We start from the raw sequence: 20,552 nt of genomic DNA, 5'->3' as shown, positions 1-20,552 counted from the left end.
CAGTTTACATTTGTCAATCAAGTGATCAGTTTATGATGCTTAATTTTTACCAAAATCAAAATCCTTCTCGCTATCAATCCAATGTTCCGACATCATTTTGCTATTATTCTCCCAGTTCAGCCTTTGGAATGTTAATTATGCTGAAAAATAACCTAGCGCACCACATGAACAGTGCATGCTTTAGGGCAGTTATGGTGAACCTTTTTTTGCTCAGGTCCCAAAAGGGCGCACATGCCTGCGATAGTGTGCATGTGTGTGCCTACACCCACAATGCAAAGCCTCCCCCCCGCACACATGCATGCACAACCTCCCCCCCCATGCATGCATGCACCCCTTACTGAAGCCTCTGGAGGTTATGGATGGCAAAAAACAGGCAAAACTGGCCTGTTGTTTCTGAACTTTTTATAGGCCCGTTATGCTGTTTTTCGCCTTTCCCAGGCTTCAGGAAGCTTTTCTGAAGCCCGGAGAAGGTGAAAACAGCCTCCCCTGCCTCTAGAAGGCCAAAAATCAGTTGTCCAGCATGAATATGTGTGCTGGAGCTGACATAGGGCAACACCTCACGTGCCCTCAGATATGGCTCCGCGTGCCACTTATAGCACCCGTGCCATAGGTTTGGCATCACGGCTTTAGGGTATTATGAGGACTGAAATAAATGGGTTGATCAAGTAATTACTTTCTACTTGTTATGTGTTCCATGGCATTGTGTTTTGTATGTTTGATGATGAGGGGCATTTGTAGCCTATGCAGTGACATGACTGAGTCCTTTTATTGCCCTTATCAGAAAGCAGCCTAAGCCAAGTGAGGTAGACAGTTCAGTTACATTGCACCCTGCCCTGATGTTATTTTCAAAGAAACACAGTCCTGGAGGAACATTGAAGTTCTTATAAGAATCAGATTTTTCCTTTGGGTCATTCTATCAGTATAAATAATTAATTATTATTAAATAATAAATAAATAATAAATAAATACTTAATTATTAAATAATTAAGACGGTGTTTGGTATTGAATGGATGCTAATATACTAATATATTTAATATCTATAATATATTAAATAAGGTGTCTTATTTAAATTTTATTACTACATACTCTATTCTCTAGAGTATCTAGCAGAATAATAATTTTATATATAGAACCTAAAAGCTATATCTCTAAAATGCATCTCTTAATGCATTTCCACAAGCTAAAAATCAGCTTTGTTTGTATAATGCTCACATCACATGAAGGAGAGCATGGGAAGTTCCTTACTTTCCATTTATTTATTTTTCAAATTATGTCCCCTTGTTGTGCTCCATATGATGAGTTATTTCAGAAAGCAATATTTTGGGGGGGGGGAATTACTTTGAAAAACCCATGTTACCCAAAAGAATCTGGTTATTTCATACCCCCCCCCCCCCCATTTCTGCTTTTGCTTACAGATGGCAATGAAGCAATCAAAGGAAATGGATCAGTTGAAGAAAGTCCAACTTGAGCATCTAGAAATTTTGGAGAAACAAAATGAGCAGGTAACCAACACCTAGCTGTAAAAGGAAAGGGAATCTGGGAGCTGCGACCTGTTATCTGGTAATTGATTATTTGAGGCAAGCAACGTATGACTTATTTGGTTCATATAAGTACAAGATCGAGCCTGGCAAATGCCCTGTGCATCATTTATAATCTATAGACCAGGGATGTCAAACTCACAATGTCACAGCAGCCTCATGTCATGTATCAGGACTTTTTCTCCTTTGCTAAACCGGGCGTGGGCCTGGACAGTGTTTGATGCATCTGGCCCATGGGCCATGAGTTTCACAGTCCTGCTACAGACCATGCCAGTATATGAACTCACACTAAGATGCAAATTCCAAGTAGACATGTTTAAGTTTCACTCCAAAGCATTATGTTAGATGTAGCCTAAAAGAGAAGGTTTGAATTGCCTGTTAGGATGTCATTTTGTGTCCCGATAGCATTTTGAGAGGTAGAGACATGCTGTATTATCGGAAGCTAATTTTATGCAAAGCAGACATTTAGACGGAACCGAAGTTGTTTCCTCACAATCTCTTTCAATATCCACTCTGGCATATGCAATACTCCCATAGTGGAAGCAAAGCCAATCTACAAGCATCTTCACTGCTGCTTCTACTATTGCTATTATGACAAAGGAGAAGCAGCCTGATGCTCTTCAGGTATTTATGGATTTCAGAGTCCCAGTTAATATGGACAATGGCAAGGGATGATCAGAATTTAAATCTAGAATGTCTGGGACATAAAGATTGCCTACTTAAAAAAAAACATAAGGAAACTTAAATGTAGCTATTGGTAAGTTTTGTTATAGAAAAAATTGTGTTTTTCACTTCAGATATTGTGAAAACCATGCTAAGGGAACAAGGACAGATAAAGATCAATTTTATCCTCTTTTGTTGAATTCAGTATGGTGTGAATAAATCATTATTTCTTAAGTTAGGACATAAAAACATTGTAGTTTGTCTAAAATCAGAATCTTTAGATTCCATGTAAGTTATTTATTGAGCAATAATCATATTTTCTATTATATTCTATTACATGTAGAGGGCAGAGTGAATGAGCATGTACTCATTTGGTATAATGTTATAGGGCTGGACTAACAGCAGGGAAACATGAATTCTAGGCCTAGCTCGGGCACAAAAACATCTGTGTGACCTTAGGCCAGCAGTCCCCAACCTGTGGACTACAGCTCACTACTGGGCCACTGTCTATTTTCAACTGGGCTGCATGAATAATGGGCCAGTGTGCATGCATGTGCAGTTCAACTCAAACAACCAGCAGACCGATGCACTTGCATGGTACATGCAGCTCAACTGTCACAAGTCAAGCTGCATACACATGTGTGCATGCTGATCCACCTGCCAAGAGGCCCAGTTCCCATCTCTTCCGCTCCCCAGCTGGGCTACCAAGCCACAAAGGTTGGGGACTGCTGCCTTAGGCCAATCTCAGTTTTAGGAAGGAGAAAATGGAAAATCATTTCCAAAAATGTCGCCTAGAAAACTTCATTTTCTGTGAAGATGTGTCTAGGTAGCTGTTAGGAATCAACTGTGACTCAAAGATGATATAGTGATATCTTGGTACTCAACTATTTTGAAACTCATTGAATTACATACTCAACATATTTTGATATGAAAATTTTGTCCCGGTATTCGTTGTTTGTTTGGTACTCAATGCACAAGCTAGAGTTTCTCAGTGTCGGCTGCTTGGTGACTCACTACATTATTCCATATGGGAAAAATTTGTTTGGTATTTATCTCCTGGAACTAATTAACATTGAGTATCGAGGTACCACTGTATAGCTTTGTAGTTGGGTATGATGCATTAACCGCTTTTCATAACTTTATCATTTCTGCTGTAATTTTGAAAATTATTTCCACAAACATTCCCTTCATTATTGACATACTCAAAAATTATTTACTAGTTTGGTTAATCCCCCCCCCCCCTGTAACTCAACTTTATCAAGCTCAAACAAAAATTAACGAATTGCACTATAAAATCTGTACCTTGAATATAGGTATACCCATTTTGAAAATAAGATGAAAGTAGAGAAACCAGACACAGACTAGGTTAGAATAGAATAACCATTTTTCTTGCATTTATTGTGTTGTCATCATCTCACTTTTCATTCATTTTATTTGCTTCATTGTGTTGCTGAACTTTGATGTTATTATTTTTGTACAAACAGCTTTTGAAATCCTGCCATGCTGTCTCTCAAATTCAAGGTAGGATTTATGTACCCTGAGCAAGCTACTACTACTTTATAGATATCATTTCTTGACTGATCCATATTGGCTTGATTTAGAATCAGTTTAGTACTTGAGAAGATTCCAAGAATTCTGTTGGCGTGCATCATATTCCCCTGTGTATAAACTACTAGAGATCCCCAAAAGCTGGAATTATATTTGCAGGCTTTACATTTCACAGATGGCTAGTTTCTTATAAAATACATCTCTTAGTTTTGCACGTGCAGAGTCTTATTCATGTGTAGGTTTCATACAAAACAATTTGCCCACATTTATGAATCATTTAAATATAAACATCATACAAGAGCGAAAGTTTCTTATACTGAATAACTTAAGTGTGTACATTGTAATTGGTCAAATTCTGCACAAAAGTGGACTTTGTCAGTTCATTCAAAGTAGGCAATTCTCACTTTTTGTTGAAAATCAAATCAAATAGATTGCCGGGAGGGGAAGTGGGGAGAGAAAACCGCCTAGCTAGCTACAGGGACATGTTCGGTCATCACATTTTGGGGGAAAATGTCTCAACATTTTTGCTTGCAAATATCATCTTGTTTCATCAACGATTTCAGTTTTCCATATTTCACATCTGGCGTGAGACCAGGCCAAAATGGGCAACTTCTGATTTAAACCTAGCAGACAGGGCTATTGTGAAGTCTGAAACACATTCAGGCTCATAAATATAACATTGTAGTCTCCGTTCAGTGCTGCAGTTCCGCTCTACAGATTGGGAGACCGTGAATTTTACTCCCAGCTGGTTAACCTTGAGCCAGTCAGTCTCTCTCTTTCAGCCCAGGGAAGAAGGCAAGGCCAAACCATTTCTGGAAAAACTTTGCCAAGAAAACTGTACAAACCTGTACAGGCTGTTGCCAAGGGTCAATGCTAACTTGAAAGGGCCAGCAATAAATTATTAATTTCCATTTTGTACGCCCAGCATTAATAAATATTGTAACATTTCTACAAATACACTTGCCCCACTGAGATTTCTCTGACTTTATTGTCATTATTTCCAGCATATTTTTATTGTCTCTGAAACATGTGATCAAGTTATAAACATTTTATATAAGTAGCAAGTGTCCTTTTTTGGGGAACCATTGTTTAAAACACTGTGCAGCCTGTCTTACAAATAGGGCTCCAAGAAGTATAGGAGGAGCTCCTGTTTTTCATCAGCCTGGTTTAGACAATAGAGATGAACAGATAAACCAAACAAAGTGAAAATCGTTGTAATATAGAAACTTAATTCTCAGGTGCTGTCAATTGTTCATGGAAAAAAATGCTACCAGATACATCGTGTGACTAAAATAGTTTCGAGGCAGGCAGGTAACATCACCATTAATAATTTTATTAATGTTACTATTAACATTATTAATACAATAAATAGGAAAACTTGTGGAAAATAGATAGTATAACCTAGCCCTGTCCACTTCATTCTTTTCCAGAAATCAAGTTAGTGGACTAAAGTTAGTGGACTAAACTGTTAACACATTCTTTCCAACTAAAAAATAGATCTTTAGGATACTTGAAAACAATAAATTGCAGCACAGTCCATTCCAAAGTGTGTTGGTAGTTATAAGTATCCTATATTTCTTCTCAAAGAGAAAAATGTTCCTGATTGAGAAGAGTTACCAGGAGCCTGGCTCATTTGGAGTCATACCAAGCATGTTTTGTATCTACTAATTATTTTCTGAAAGAAGATCAAAACTTTTTCAGTATGCTGGCAAAAGGGTAAAGGATATGGGGAAAATAGTGAAGTGACATTCACTAAAAGGAGCATAAAACTTGCTGTTGGACTTGGACACAGACAGAGAGGTTGAAAATAAATTTTATTTATTTATTTATTTATTTATTTTGTCCAATACACAATGAGGGTTTTAGTGGGTATATATCAATATACACGTAGTAAAATACATGATGAAGGTTATAGAGGAGATACTCATAGTAAAATATATCTAAGGAATAATAGAAAAGAAGATACAGGAATAGAATATATCAATGAAAGAATAGAAGAGATATAGGAATAGAGGAAAGGTATAGGAGATATAGGAGAGCAATAGGACAGGGGACGGAAGGCACTCTAGTGCACTTGTACAGGTAGTTTTCAAGTGATGACCACATTTGAGCCTGAAATTTCAGTTAAGGGAGACATTTGTTAAATGCATTTTGCCCCATTTTACAAGTTTTCTTGCCAGAGTTATTAAGTGAATCACTGCAGTTAATACATTAGTAGTCTGGTTGTTAAGTGAATCTGGTTCCCCCATTGACTTTGCTTGTCAGAAGGTTCCAAAAGATGATCCCATGATCCTGGAATTACAGCAAAGGTTATGACTGAGCCAGTTGCCTAATATCTGAATTTTGATCACATGATCATGCAAAGATCGTAACTATGAAAAACGGTCATAAGTCACGTACTTTGACAAAGGCAGTGGGTAGGCGACCAGTTGGGTCCTCAAGTTAAAGTGACTTCTCATGATGATGTCATGAAACTGTGGACCAATCAGAGCCTGATACCTGGCAATGTCATAGCATAATCGGGCTGCCCACTGCAAAGAAATGATGGTTGGATCCTGCCTAATGTGTTAGTTTTAATTTGGAAAACAATTAAATAATACATTTGGATATTTAAACTATTGAGTGCCCTTTATTCTATATAATATGGTGAAAATCATGCCCACATGTAATTCCATCTTCAAGCAGTGCCTGAAGGCTTGGTTTACTTGGTGATTAGTTGGCTTTTAGCTGTAGGATCCCCAAATTCATTTGGAAAAATTCAATTGTTGAATGTTACCATACTGGTCTGTATTTCAAAGGAGTCTGTACTTTTTTTGTCAGTGCAGTATGGGCTTTTTTGATTCTGAATGTTGCTCCTTTTTGTCACAACCATAACACAGAATTACAGCTCCAAGAACCTACGGTAGACTCGGATGCATTGTCTCATTCCTCTCCACATTCAGTCATGCTAACAGCCCAATTCTCCTGCTTTGCAGGCCAAGGAGATGCAGCAGATGGTGAAGCTAGAGGCAGAGATGGACCGCAGGCCTGCAACAGTGGTATAAAGCTCCAGTGCACAAACTGAAATAAATCTGAGGCCATCTGATTTTTTTTTTATTTTGTCTTTGCGATGTTAATTCACTGAAGATTGGAAGATGGGATCTCTTCTGCTTAGTGTCAGGTAGCAAATCTCAGCTGAAGAGGTTGGATTTTGGGGGTTGGGGGGGAGAAATACTGTACTTTTTTTTTTTTTTTCAAATGAGACTCTCTTTCTCGGAAGATAGCAAATGATTTTAAAACCCAAGAGCATTGCCCTTAATGTGATGGTTGTTTTTAATCTGAATTATAAACACACCCTTGTTTCTGTTCTTGAAATGTTTTAGTCTTGTTTGACTTGCCTTCGTATTTTACAGTACTTTTTGCCCTGGGCTTCCTTGACTTTGGAAAGGCCAACAACTCTACTGTAATTTCCCAGAATTAATCTGCCTCCTGAAACAAGAACCTCTGAAGAATATTTCCTAAGATTTCCCCTCCCCTCCAAAAGAACCCTAACCTTGTAACACATTTGATAGCGTCAGTGGCTGTTTTTCTATGAAATTTTGATTTTGCCCTGAGGACTGCTTGGACTAAGGTGTTACCAAATGAAGTGTTGCCATGGGGAGTCCACCTTTTCCAGATGTTTGTTTCCCCATTCTCTTCCTCCTCTGTCCAATAGTTCTTCACGTTTTCCTTCCAATTCTAAGGACATTAGTCTGCATTCTAAGGACATTTGTTATGCCCAGTCCTCCTAGGGCTGTTTTAGAGGATATCCTATCCCTTTGTCTGTATCTGTGGGTTTTTTCCCCTCCAAAAATATTTTATACTCGATAAACTTTGACAATGTATAATGCCATTTTGGCTGCATAGAAACAGGCTCCGTAGAGGTATAACTCATATCTGTATATGATATTGGGGAATCTCCCATCTATAAACTTTGTAGAATAGATAAAACATTCATTATTAAAGCTGTGCGGGTTATTTCTTTGTTCAGAATTTCATCATCAGCAAGTGCCGTGCTGGGCTGGATACATCTGAATTAGAAGTGGTATTTTTTTGTAAAATCCTGTTGAAAGGATTGCAAGGTAGCAAAAGACTGTTCCTGTGCCATATTGATCTATGATGCTGTAGTTAGAAAATGAATAAATGAAGGAATTGTATTTTAGGCACTCTAACCAGAGTTTACAGACTACCTAAAGGTTGCATTTCAATTGAGTTGTCACCAGTCCCAAATACTACTGTTTTTGTGTTCTAAGATTTAAATAGATTTTGAGAGGAAGATGTTTCAACTGTGATAATGTAAAGTATTTATACCGATTCAATCACAATCTTGTGGAAAATTCACATTCCTGTAGCAACATTGACAGTAATAAGCAAAACCTCTGCTTGCATGTGGTAACAAACACCAATTCTGACCAGTGAATATTGTATGGCCACACAGTCATTTTCTTACCGGTAAATAAATACAGAATCAATGTACAAAACAGAATATTTGACTAACAAAATATCAGTATAAATAATATATATATATATATTTGTGTATATTAATTATGTGGCCATTCTTACAAGTCGAGTTGAAAAAAAATTGTGTTAATTTAATTTTACACACTATATTTATGCAGATTTTCAGACTTTCATATCAGGAAATGATCCTTTTTATGTTTGTTAGATATCCAGATAATTTGCTACAGTATTAATGTGCACGTTCTCAAAGCCCACTGTAGTTACAATGCAGAATTGTGCACGCCAATCTCCTGCTTGGAAGTCTCCATGTTACCAACATAAGCAAGACTACGGAAAACGGGTAGTTTAGAACAAAATCAGATAACTGATTTCAGTAATACTCAGTACTGATCATGTTGTTGTATATGCGTGTACAAACTGATTCAAAATATTCCTAAAAATGGCATATGGAGATAATTATGTAATTGTTCTGAGATACAACTTTCAGATTCTTTAATAAAAACCCTTGAAACAAAGTTAGTATCTGTTCTTGTGGATCAAATGATCCTCTGTGTGTGTGTGTGTGTGTGTGTGAGAGAGAGAGAGAGAGAGAGAGAGAACATCTCACACAAATGTTTAAGTTTTTCAGTCTAACCTGCTTTGACATCATTATGACTTTAAACTATACAGTACTCTTTATCTCATTGCAGATGTCTCACTAAAAGAAAAAACTAGCTGGTTTTACCTAATTGTACTTTTTATGGAAAACCTCTTAAATCCTGCTAAATCTTATTTGAAAAATATAATTTAAAAACCCCCAATTTTATACTTAATTACACTAGAAATACCCTTTTCTTGATGCTAACTGTGTCAACAAGTACTTACAATAAGGCGCATGTATGGATCGTTTTCCCTCCTTAATTCCTTCTGCCTCTTCCTAATTTCTGTGGTGTTACACAGCAGCTGTCCTTGTGACAATTAACTCTGCCCTGGTCAAGCTTTAACAATTCTGAAACAAGTGACACTGTCTGACTTCCATTGTGAGGTCACAATCAACCTGTTTTATATTGTATTTTTTATGTGAGTCACTGAAAGTCATTTTTTTTATTGTTGCAGCGTAAAAATATGTTTAATAAAAGTATGATTGCACATTGCATTAAGGGACTGAAGATCTCACCTTCTATAATAATGGTGTAATCATTAGGAGATTTTTACTCTACCAGACAAATTGAGTTCCTGTTTTTAATTTTCATATACTAAGGATCAAATCCTCAAGTAGTTGTGCCTACCTCAATTAATTACCTCTTGTAGAAATAGAACAGTATATTATGGTTTCATAGTGTTCATATGTATGTATTCATTTTACAATGCAGGAATTTTCTGTTTAGATCAGTGGTCCCCAACCTTTGTCACTTGGTGGCCTGGTGCAGGGGGAGGGGGAGGCCTTTCTCCCTTTGACTCTTTTTCCTTCAATTTTGAAATTCTTCTAAATTACTGTTTTTAAAAATAGCAATGAGCCTCTCTTTTCCTGGATATTCTTTCGGGTTGAGTTTTTTTTTAAAAAGGATTCTTCTCACCCAGTTCCAGACACTGTTCACCAGCTCCATTTCAGTTCAATTGTTAGGTGTTTTTTGGATGCCCCAGCTTCCTGGGAGCCCTCTTTAGGCTGCCTCTTCTCCTTACTGTGGCATAGAGGGAAAAAAGCCCGGGTTCAACAGGAGAGTTGCTATCTCTCCAGCGACCTCTCAGGACACCCCTCCTTAGTTTCGTGGCTCCCAACAGGGCAGCTTTGACTCCTCTCGGAGCCCACAAACAGGGAGAACTCAGCCTGGGGAATGTAGAGACCCGTTCCCTGTATCTGATAATGCCATGACATTAGCCGGAAGTCCCAGCTATAAAATGATTCTTGTGCTAAAGTCCACAAAATGTTTTTTGACACAACCTCGGTTTATAACTTATTCTATATTCTCAATATGGTATGTCTAACATAAAAATCTTCATTAACCTTAACAAATATTCATGCCACCCAAATTTCAGGGTGCGTCCTGAGTCAAAAGCCAAATGCTGGACATTTTGAAGGCCACAAAACATACTGCACTAACAGGGAATGCCACATTTTAGACTTGCCTTTTTACTCCCGTATTGATTATTGCATATTCAGTTTGCGGCTCCTTCCCAAACCAGCTTGATTAAATTGTTCCTTTGTTTGCCAGAGAGAGACAGTTTGATCCAGTGGCTAAGGCACCAAGGTAGAAACCAGGAGACCATGAGTTCCTGTCCAGCTTTGGCATGAAAGCCAGCTGGTGACTTTGGGCCAGTCATTCTTTCACCCCAATCCAACTCTTAGGAGGGTTGTGGGGAAAATAGGAGGATGAAGGCGTATGAGATATGTTTGCTATCTTGAGTTTTTTAATAAAAATAATAAAGGTGAGATATAAATAAAATAAAAAACAAATAGGTATGTTGTAGCAAAGATGTGTGGTTCTTACTATTACCACTATAATCAAATACAGTGATAGTTTTATCTTGAAGAATCATTTTATAACCATTGCTTCCAAAGAAACTTTAAAACTACTTGCATTAAACTGCAGTTTTGCTTGCTATAGTGGTAAAAATCCATTCTTTCTGCCACTCTATGTGGAGAGGACATGGAGACTTCTGTTCCACCCTATCAGTTTTGGAAATTACATTGTAAATCACTGCTACCTTTCAGTCAATAGAAGCCAATAACCTCACTTACAAGGGCTGCATTCGGGAGCTCTGAATTGAGAGATGAAATTAGAGCAGCTGCTCCTTTCTTTCATGAGCCCAAACCTTATCCTGGAACCCTCAGCCTAATTTAAAAGTTACTCACTGCAAACAGTGTAGTGTCTTTCCCTAGTATGTCAAGATGTCTGGATGCAGCATCCTATTCAAGGAGGTAGATGTTTTGAAAAATGTAATACAGTGATCCCTCGATTTTCGCGATCTCGATCTTCGCGAAACGCTATATCGCGATTTTTCCCACCCGATGACGTCACTCTCTTCCTTCCTTTCTCATCTTTCTTTCTCTCTCTCTTTCTCTATCTTGCTTCTTCCTCTTTCACACTCTCTTCCTCCCTCTCTCATCTCTTTCTTTCCTTCTCTCTCTTTCTCTATCTCTCCCCCTCTTGCTGGCGGGCGGCGGGCGGGCGGGGGCATCAGCGAGGAGCCGGGGTTTCCCCTTTTTGCGTGGGCGGCGGGGAAACCCCGATCTTCGTCTGCTCGCTGCTGCTGCGCTGCCGAGCAGATCAGCTGCTGGGCGGCCACAGCAGCAGCGAGCAGACGAAGATCGGGGTTTCCCCGCCGCCCACGCAAAGGGGAAAGCCCGATTCGGCTCCTCGCTGCTGCCGCCGAGCAGATCAGCTGCTGGGCGGCCACAGCAGCAGCGAGCAGATGAAGATCGTGGTTTCCCCGCCACCCACGCAAAGGGGAAAGCCCGATTCGGCTCCTCGCTGCTGCTGCCGAGCAGATCAGCTGCTGGGCGGCCGCAGCAGCAGCGAGCAGACGAAGATCGGGGTTTCCCCGCCGCCCACGCAAACTCCACCATCTGCGCATGCGCGGCCATGGAAAAAAGGGCGCGCATGCGCAGATGGTGTTTTTACTTCCGCAACCCTACATCGCGAAAAATCGATTATCGCGAGGGGTCTTGGAACGGAACCCTCGCGATAATCGAGGGATCACTGTATTACCCAGAGAAATCACACAAGAACTTGGAATAATGATTCTATAATGGTTTAAGCCATGGGTTCTCAAACTTGGCAACTTTAAGTCTTGTGGACTTCAACTCCCAGAATTCTCCAGCCAGCTATGCTATGCTGAAGAATTCGGGGAATTGAAGTCCATGAGTCTTAAAAGTTGCCAAGTTTGAAGACCTCTAGGTTAAGCTTTGGAGATGATAGGCTTCATTCTACAAACAATCCACCTTCAACCGTAGGCAGATCTCTTAAAGACATTGATGCCTCATTCCTGCCCCCCCTCCCACCAACCAACTAGTTTGAAAATTTAATGGCTTGATTTTTTTCCACAGCTCAGGGAAAATACAGTGGTACCTCTACTTATCAACTTAATTTGTTCCGTGACCAGGTTCTTTAGTAGAAAAGTTTGTAAGAAGAAGCAATTTTCCCCATAGGAATCAATGTAAAAGCAAATAATGTGTGCAATTAGGGAAACCACAGGGAGGGTGGAGGCCCTGTTTCCTCTCAGGAGATTCCTAGAGAGGCCCCATGGAGGCTTCTCCCCGCCTTTTCTGGCCCTGTTTCCTCCCAGGAGATTCCTAGAGTGGCACCACAGAGGCTTCTCCCTGCATTTTCCAGTTACAGTTTCGGAGGCTCGGGTTTGTAAGTGGAAAATGGTTTTTGAGAAGAGGCAAAAAATCTTGAACACCCATTTCTTATCTAGAAAAGTCCGTAAGTAGAGGCATTTGTAGGTAGAGGTACCACTGTATTCACTGGAAATCTCAGGGGTATGCATTTTTTTGTAATCTCATATTGCCCCATTAAAAATAATCTTGCTATTGATTTATGGATGCATCCCACCCTCAACCAGGGGTTGGGATTCTACCAGTTTGGACCAGTTTGAGTGTGCCCCTAGCTCCAACATTCAGCTAAGAGTGAACTGGTTTACTTCGATGATTGGGTGCCCTGAATTATACCTGACCTATATTTCTTTTGTTCGAAGCCCATCTGATAGGCGCAGCAGAGTGGATTGCTGCACCTCAGCTGTTTTTCTCACTGGGGTTGCAGTAGAATGTAAGTTTTAGACCTTTTTTGCAAATTCAATGCGTGTGCACAGAGCGTGCGCTCAGTGAACTGGTTTTTACACTGGTTGAATCCCACCACTGCCCTCAACCTAGTTTGGGTTTTATTGTGTATTTTTTTTACAGAACTCTTAATTAATTTAACTTAGGTCCCACAGAGTTGGCCTTCTCTGGATCCCATCGACAAAACAATGCCGTCAGGCGGGACTCAGGGGAAGAGCCTTCTCTGTGGCGGCCTTGGCCCTCTGGAATCAACTCTCCCCGGAGATTCAAACTGCCCCTACCCTCCTCACCTTCTGTAAAATGTTGAAGACACATCTTTGCTGCCAGGTGGGGGAGGCTTAATCTCCCCCCCTCCTTTTTTTGCTGATCTTTATTATGTTTATGTTCAGTCGGACTGTGTATGATTGTGTAACAGATAAGTTTTTATAACAATGTATTTTAAATTAGTTTTTTAAAGTTTTTAACATTAGATTTGTATTTATATTGTATTGCTGTTATGTTGTGAGCCGCCCCGAGTCTTCAGAGAGGGGCGGCATACAAATCTAATAAATTATTATTATTATTATTATTATTATTATTATTATTATTAAAATTATTATTATTATTATTATTATGATTATTATTATTATTATTTGGTTCTAAAGGGAAGTGCTGAAAAAGAAGGAGGTGGAAGAAAAAGAAGACATGCTTCGTCATTCCTACCATAATCTAAGGGGCAGGAATTTAGAAGTGATGGAATATCTGCTAATTAGAATTGTTCTGTTAATTAAGATTCAAGGAAATGGGTAGTCAAGGAACACAAATAAACAAACAAACAAATAATCAATCTTTATGTGTGGTACAAATAAATCTCTCATTTGTAAAATCAATCAATGGTGCAAAATCAATTGATCATTAGTCAAAAGGCTGTGGGTAGAGGAAATCAAGACACTACATGAGACAAATAGGGTGTGAAACACAAAAGAGAGTGGGAGAATAATCAAGAATAAACAACATTTGCCACTTTTATTAGAGAAAAATTCTTCCGAGCTGTCAGCTGAAAGAGCAGAGCTGAGACAGAATGTTCCCCAGTGCAGAGGTAAATAGTTGACAATGAGCAATGAGAAGCTGATGAGGAATCCAGGCATGAATTTGATGAGTAGTTTGAAAAAAAGTTTGTCTTGGCCTTTTGCAGATGATAAAAATAACTATCCAAAGTTAACCTGTAATCCTTTGGCCAGAATTCTTTCCCCATTTGGAGCTTCAGACACTGATTGAGAAAGTCTGGTTCACAGATAGAATATTGCATAATAAATGACTGAATAGTGGATCTTAGCAAACAGATCAGCTGAAATAATAGACACTATGGAAAAGGGCACATTTTTTCTGCTGATCTACATTGCTCCTCTCTGCACTTTCTCATAGGACACAAATCACACACAGACACTGAGGGAGGGAGGGAAAAAGAGAGAGAGTTGGTGAATTTATAATAACTCTTACGTATAAAGGATGTCGTTTTAGTAAACTACATACTGAAGAGAATACAGGGAGTTTATTAAAGCAGCAGCTTCTTTCTCTTCCTCCATTTTTTCCTTTCATCTGAGTAAAAACAAAGAATTATTTACATACATTAACCAACACGTTAAGCAACTGCATTGCTTAAAATGTGTACTGATCTGTAAATGTTTGACTTTTATAGCTACATTTGGTTTCCTGCACAAATGTAGCTATACAAATGCTTTATTTTAATGGCCTGAATTTTTCCTCTGACAACACTACATTTTATTCAGGTTGTGAGAACATTTATATTCAGAATATGCTTGCAAATGACTATTGGAGGAAAAGAAGTTTGCACACAGGATCTAAAAGAAGATTTCTTTATGTTCTCAGGAAATATGGATTGCAATATTTTAAATTTAGTTTGGTTTGGGTTAAAAGTATAGATTTTTGTGAATATATTCTCCGGATTTTAGTTAACTTCTCTTTCCTAAGTAATCCAACATTAATATTAAAAAATATTCCTTCCTTTGGAAACAAACTTCCTGAAATGCACTAAAGAAACGAAGTTACCTGTTCTCATCACAAGTGTTGTGATGCACATAAAACTTACTCTGTTATCAACTTCATATTATACATCCTGTCAAAATTGATCATATCAAAATGAGGAATTCTAAGAGGTTTGTCAACAGTAGTATCAATCCAAAGGTATTTTTAAACTCTTGATTTTTCAATCATAATATACAGTATTTTGATATGAGAAAAGCAGGGAGCCACCTTTCCGTCTTCTTTAACTCATTACTTTTCTATGTAGTTGCTCTACAGAGAGATTTGAAATAGACTGAATCATAGATGCATTATTGTGGTTGAGGTTGGACTATGGCACCCGGTACATTAGTGCTTATCAATTACGCCCCCACCCCCAGGAAGAAGTAAACATTTCATGCCCCCCCCCCCCAACTCTATACCGGGATGATTGTTTGCTATATTCGGCACATTTTCGCAGAAAAAACTCAAGCGCTTATCAGCATGATTGTGGTATAATGTGTTTAAGTGACACCTTAATATATTTGACTTCATGCTGTCCACTGCCAACATTTTTAGACACAGTAAACATATTGGTCTTTCCTCATCTCCCATCATAGTCACAGTGAAGCCAAGCGCTACATACACTTCGTCATATTTCCGTTTTCAGGAGATTTACGTTTGTCTCATTATCTCCGTCTCTCTTCCTTTCTTGTCAGCCCTGTTAATATTTTTCAATGGTGTCTCTTAAGGGTTTGTTATGTGCACTTCATATCTTCTCCTCTGTGCTGTGTGCTATTGTTCGGTGCAAAAAACCCCTACTTCCTGCAACAAAAAAAGCAGGTTCTCCAGTATCAGAGCCTCCCCTGGCATTACTCCATGCCCCCCCCAGGGGGAGCACTATTTGAGAAGCACTGCTTACACCAGTGTTTTTCAACCAGTGTGCCGTGGCACACTAGTGTGCCGCGAGACATGGTCAGGTGTGCCGCGAAGCTCAGAGAGAAAGAAAGCAAGAGAGAGAAAGAAAGAGAGAAAGAAAGAGAGAGAGAGAAAGCAAGAGAGAAAGAAAGAGAGAGAGAGAGAGGAAGAAAGCAAGAGAGAAAGAGAGAGAGAGAGAAAGAACAAGAGAGAGAGAAAAGAGAAAGAGAAAGAGAGAGCAAGAGAGAGAAAGCAGGAGAGAGAGAGAGAGAGGGAGGGAAGGAGAGAGAGAAAAAGACATAGAGGGAGGTAGGGAGGGAGAGAGAAAGAGCAAAAAAGAGAGGAAGGAAGGAAGAGAAAGAAAGAAGGATGGAGAGAGGAAGAAGGAAGGAAGGGAGAGAAAGAGGGAGGGAGAAAGAAATAGAGTGAAGGGGAGGAAGAGAGAGAGAGAGAATTTTTTTGTGCAAACTTTTTTTAGCCCCCCCCCCCCTCGCTCAATGTGCCCCAGGGTTTCGTAAATGTAAAAAATGTGCCGCGGCTCAAAAAAGGTTGAAAATCACCAAATTACACCATCTGAAATCACATTGTTTTGGTTAAATTCCGTTTACATTGGAGGAGAGAAGCATGTATCTCTCGAAGACTCGATGACTGGGTTTAAAAAACATGGCAATAATTTCTTGGGTGTCCAAAGCAATCTGAATGCTCATTAGTGAACTGTCTTTTCTTTCTTTTCTTTTTTTTGAAGAAAATAGGGCTCTTTGCTTGTCTCCCCACCCCTTCCTGGTCATTCCTTTCTTCCCTTCAAAGAAAGGAATTGGAGGAGACACCAAATTCCAACAAGGGACTGAAATCACTAAAGGGTTATGGTAATAATGGTTGTCATTCACAACAATAGGGTATGAAAGTACTGGTGCTCAGATGTGCTTCTCTATGGTTAATTTCCTTCTGTCCCATTTGCAGTACAAATTGGCACAGCTTGGAACATTTCTGTCCAGTTCTCTTTTTCAAAGCATCCTGACTTTAATATTAAGAGGGCTTGATTTGGCAAGCCACCAGTTTCAAATAGGAACAATAGGAGCATTTATTTATATAGCCATTGATCAGTCAGCAGTAATATATTCAAATACAACAAAAAGTGACAATAGTCTAAGGAAATTTCTCGTTGCTTAATAAATTCACCTGATTTGTATTTTTTCCCCTTTTAAAATGTAAAACTATTTATTTCTAGAGAACTTATCAACAAAGTGGGAAATCACATTTTAAATAAAATCTAACTCTAGATTTAGTTCCATGTCATTTACAGAACTCTGCAATCCAGATGTTTAAGCAGTCTCCCAAATGGAATTCATGGAGTCAGAATGCTCATTCAAATACAAAGAGAGGAGCAAAGCCTTTGGACATTATATCAATCTCTTTGAAGTCATGAAAATATTCATTTGTTACTTGCCTTGTTGATTTTAACCACAGTTGGATTCAAGAAATATCTACAAAATCAATAAATGTTCTGAAACAAAAATTACGATGTGACATAATTTTTTTTAAAAAAGGCTACTGCAGTATTTCACTATACCATATGGATTAATGTGGCATTTCAAGCACTATACTACTAACAATAACCTGCCAATGACTTTCACAAAAGATGCATAGGCATGCAATATGCACAAAATGATAAATGTTAACTAATTTGATCTTATAAAAGTATGAAATATAGATGATCAAATAATTCTTAACATTAGGATATTGGACATTTCAGTTTTTGTTCTTGAAAACTGAATTTGCCATGGTTCAACCATGTGTCGATGTTTTTATAAGACCATATTAAATATGCTTTGCAAACATTTTTGATGCATTTCTGTTAAATTATTCATTTTAAATGCCGAGAAATCTTTCAAATAGAACTACTAGGGAGAAGAATATCTGTTAATGCATGGAAAAAATGGAAATAAAGAAAAAGCATGTGTCCTAGACATGAGTACCATATCAGATAACTGATTTTACTGTTGTTGTTTTAAATCATTTAGAATACCTGAATTTAGAATAGGGGGATTATGTCCTTAGATGCAAAGTATCATAAGGTGATGATTATATCCCCAGGAGAATTAACTGACTATTAGTCTTTCTCATTTATTGTGACACTAGCTAATTCTAACCCATTATATATTTAGGATCAATGAACTTCAAAATTAATTGAACTGGATTGTTTTCCTGCAGCTCTAGCTGCAGCAGATTTTAGCTTCCTAATGTCTGTGCAGAAACACTCAGTAGTAAAACATGAGAGTGGGTACAGAGAACTCTGGCTTGGCTGGTTTTTTTACAAAATATAATCTTATTTTTAAAAGTCTTTAGTCTTATTTTGGATTTTCACTCCGTTCTAAATGTGATATTTAGTGCTTGATTTGATGCCCTGATCGATTTTGAGGCCTGACAGCAATAGCTTTCTTCCAGTGGTGAATGCACAAACAGAGCAAAGAACAATTTATTACACTCCAAAATTAAATGTAACATTTTATATTTCCCAGTGCAATCCTATCCATAAAAATGAATTCCATTGAGTTTAATAGTATTTCCTTCCAGGTAGAAACACAGCATTAGTACTTGAACTATGCACTGTGTATTTGGTGAATTGGGATGCTCCTTAGGCAGATATGCATAGAAATGTAGCTTAGAGCAGTGTTTCCCAACCTTGGCAACTTGAAGATATTTGGACTTCAACTCCCAGTATTCGCTGGCTGGGGAATTCTGGGAATTGAAGTCCAGATATCTTCAAGTTGTCAAGGTTGGGAAACACTGGCTTAGAGAACTACTGTATGCTTTCAAATGCTATGTGCCTTTTTAAAATTCAAGGAAATGCTCTACTTGGGGCGGGGGGGAAAATCTTTGGAGGCCAAATTATATACCTCTAATATATATGCTTTTAGTGAGTGGATATGTTGCAAATTTAAGAGAATTGAAAAATATTAATAGTTAAATCTGATACTGAGTTCGCCAAAATATTTATTAGTAGTAATGATTAGAATAATGCTTTGATACTATGGGCATGAATATCTAAGTTTATACCCACAGGAGGCTGGGATAGGAGTTGATTTAGGGAGTGGTCTTTGTGGGAAGGAGGAGCCATACTACTGAGCAAGGCTATCATATCATGGCTTACTCTACTTCCCTGTGTGTTGGTTTGCTTCCACAATCACATTAGCATGTATCAGAAAAATCTATGGAGGGAAATCTCAAAAGCAGTGATCAGACTAGTGTAGCAACTCCTATAATCGCAAAGGCTGGTGCAAAAGCTGGTAATTTTATCATATAAATCATATTTATAATTGTCTTTCTGCTAAGGACTACAAGGTGATTTGTGTTACATCACCCTTCACAGTACTCTGCAACAATACTGTAAGAAAGATTGTAAGACTGTGACTGGCTCAAAGACCCAGTGAACAACATAGTCAATTGAAAAGTTGGAACTGGCTTTGCTGGGCTTTGGTTTAAACCTCAGTCATGAGGTAGCTATGTTTATGCATGTTCTTTTTATAATAGATCAGAAATGCATCATCGCTTCAAGCATATATGTAGTCCTCTGGCAATAAGCCTTATTGAGCTCATATATACTGGGGGTAAATTCAGAGCCAATCTGACACTTTAAGAGAATTGAATGAATAAATCCCAAAACATTGTTACAGCTTCAGAGCAAAGTTTAAAGACTACAGTCTCCATTTAAATCGATCCCTTGCACTGTCTTCTGATTATACCTTCTTTATTTCTCTCCAAGCTAAATATATATATCTGGCTCTAAGTGGTGTGTATAAGAAAGAGATTTGGAAGGGCATCGTATCCCATTTGGTTTCAGATCAGTGAGTATCTTCCCCCCTCCCCTACCTTATTTCCCTTTGTGTGAATCTTTGCTGATCTTTCAGTTTCTTCCTGTCTCACTAATATAAATTTTCTGCATTACTGGATAATTTCACAAGCACGTTATAAGGTTATGTTTAAGGTGCACACCCTCAAAAGCTGGCTAAAGAACTAACTCTTGTTAACATCTGCAAGCAGCATTTTAACGTGTGTGTGTGTGTGTGTGTGTGTGTGTGTGTGTGTGTGTGTAGGAAGAGGGGCGCTATCTTACACAGGAAAGAGTATTTTGAACTCCACAGTCTTGTGAAGTTAATAAAAGAGGCGTCCTCTGGAAGAAGGATGGAGGGAGAAGGAATGCCCAGTTGGGTTTCCTCAAGGCAATTGGAGCTGCCTTTTGAAGACAAGGATCCGGGGGAGTGGATGGAAAAGAGCAGCCAAAGACGCAACACTGGCAGAGGTTTTAATCCGAAGCAGGTGCTTTACCAGCCATCTCTAGCATCGGCCTTTTGAAGTTCCACCTTCTATCGAGGTGCGGCAAGTGGGACGGTAGGCTGGTGAGCTCTCTCTCTCTCCCTGGAGCCAGCTGGGCAACGTTTAAGGACCACGGTGGAGTTCAGTACCTCGGACAGCTCCCGCTGGACCGCCGCGTACACCCCGCCTCCTCACCCCTCACTTACTTACTCGGAGGTCGGAAAAGTAAACCGAGGCGCATTCGCCTCCGCGCAGCGACGCTGCAAGCAGCGGGAGCGGGCGAGGGAAGCCCCCGTCCACGCGACTTCCCGCTTTCCTTCCTTGCGGGCTCG

The 20,552-nt window shown here is 39.0% G+C and overlaps 1 protein-coding gene across 6 annotated transcripts in view; it reads left to right on the top strand.

Annotated features, from left to right (window-relative positions):
- PLCB4 (phospholipase C beta 4) overlaps window positions 1-8,743 on the top strand; it is a 188,031-nt gene extending 179,288 nt beyond the window's left edge. For 5 of the 6 annotated variants that reach the window (XM_070732661.1, XM_070732665.1, XM_070732663.1 and 2 more), the window contains 3 exons: window positions 1,416-1,502; window positions 3,686-3,722; window positions 6,629-8,743. In XM_070732661.1, the coding sequence (XP_070588762.1) occupies window positions 1,416-1,502; window positions 3,686-3,722; window positions 6,629-6,813 (309 nt within the window). In that variant the 3' untranslated portion in view covers window positions 6,814-8,743. The remainder of the gene's footprint in view (window positions 1-1,415; window positions 1,503-3,685; window positions 3,723-6,628) is intronic. The other variant, XM_070732666.1, reaches the window with a different exon arrangement.
- The last annotated feature ends 11,809 nt before the right edge of the window (window positions 8,744-20,552 follow it).

The sequence above is a fragment of the Erythrolamprus reginae genome, chromosome 1, assembly GCF_031021105.1.
Source record: "Erythrolamprus reginae isolate rEryReg1 chromosome 1, rEryReg1.hap1, whole genome shotgun sequence".
NCBI classification, from domain to species: Eukaryota; Metazoa; Chordata; class Lepidosauria; order Squamata; family Dipsadidae; genus Erythrolamprus; species Erythrolamprus reginae.
This window is presented reverse-complemented; position numbering and strand designations above follow the sequence as displayed.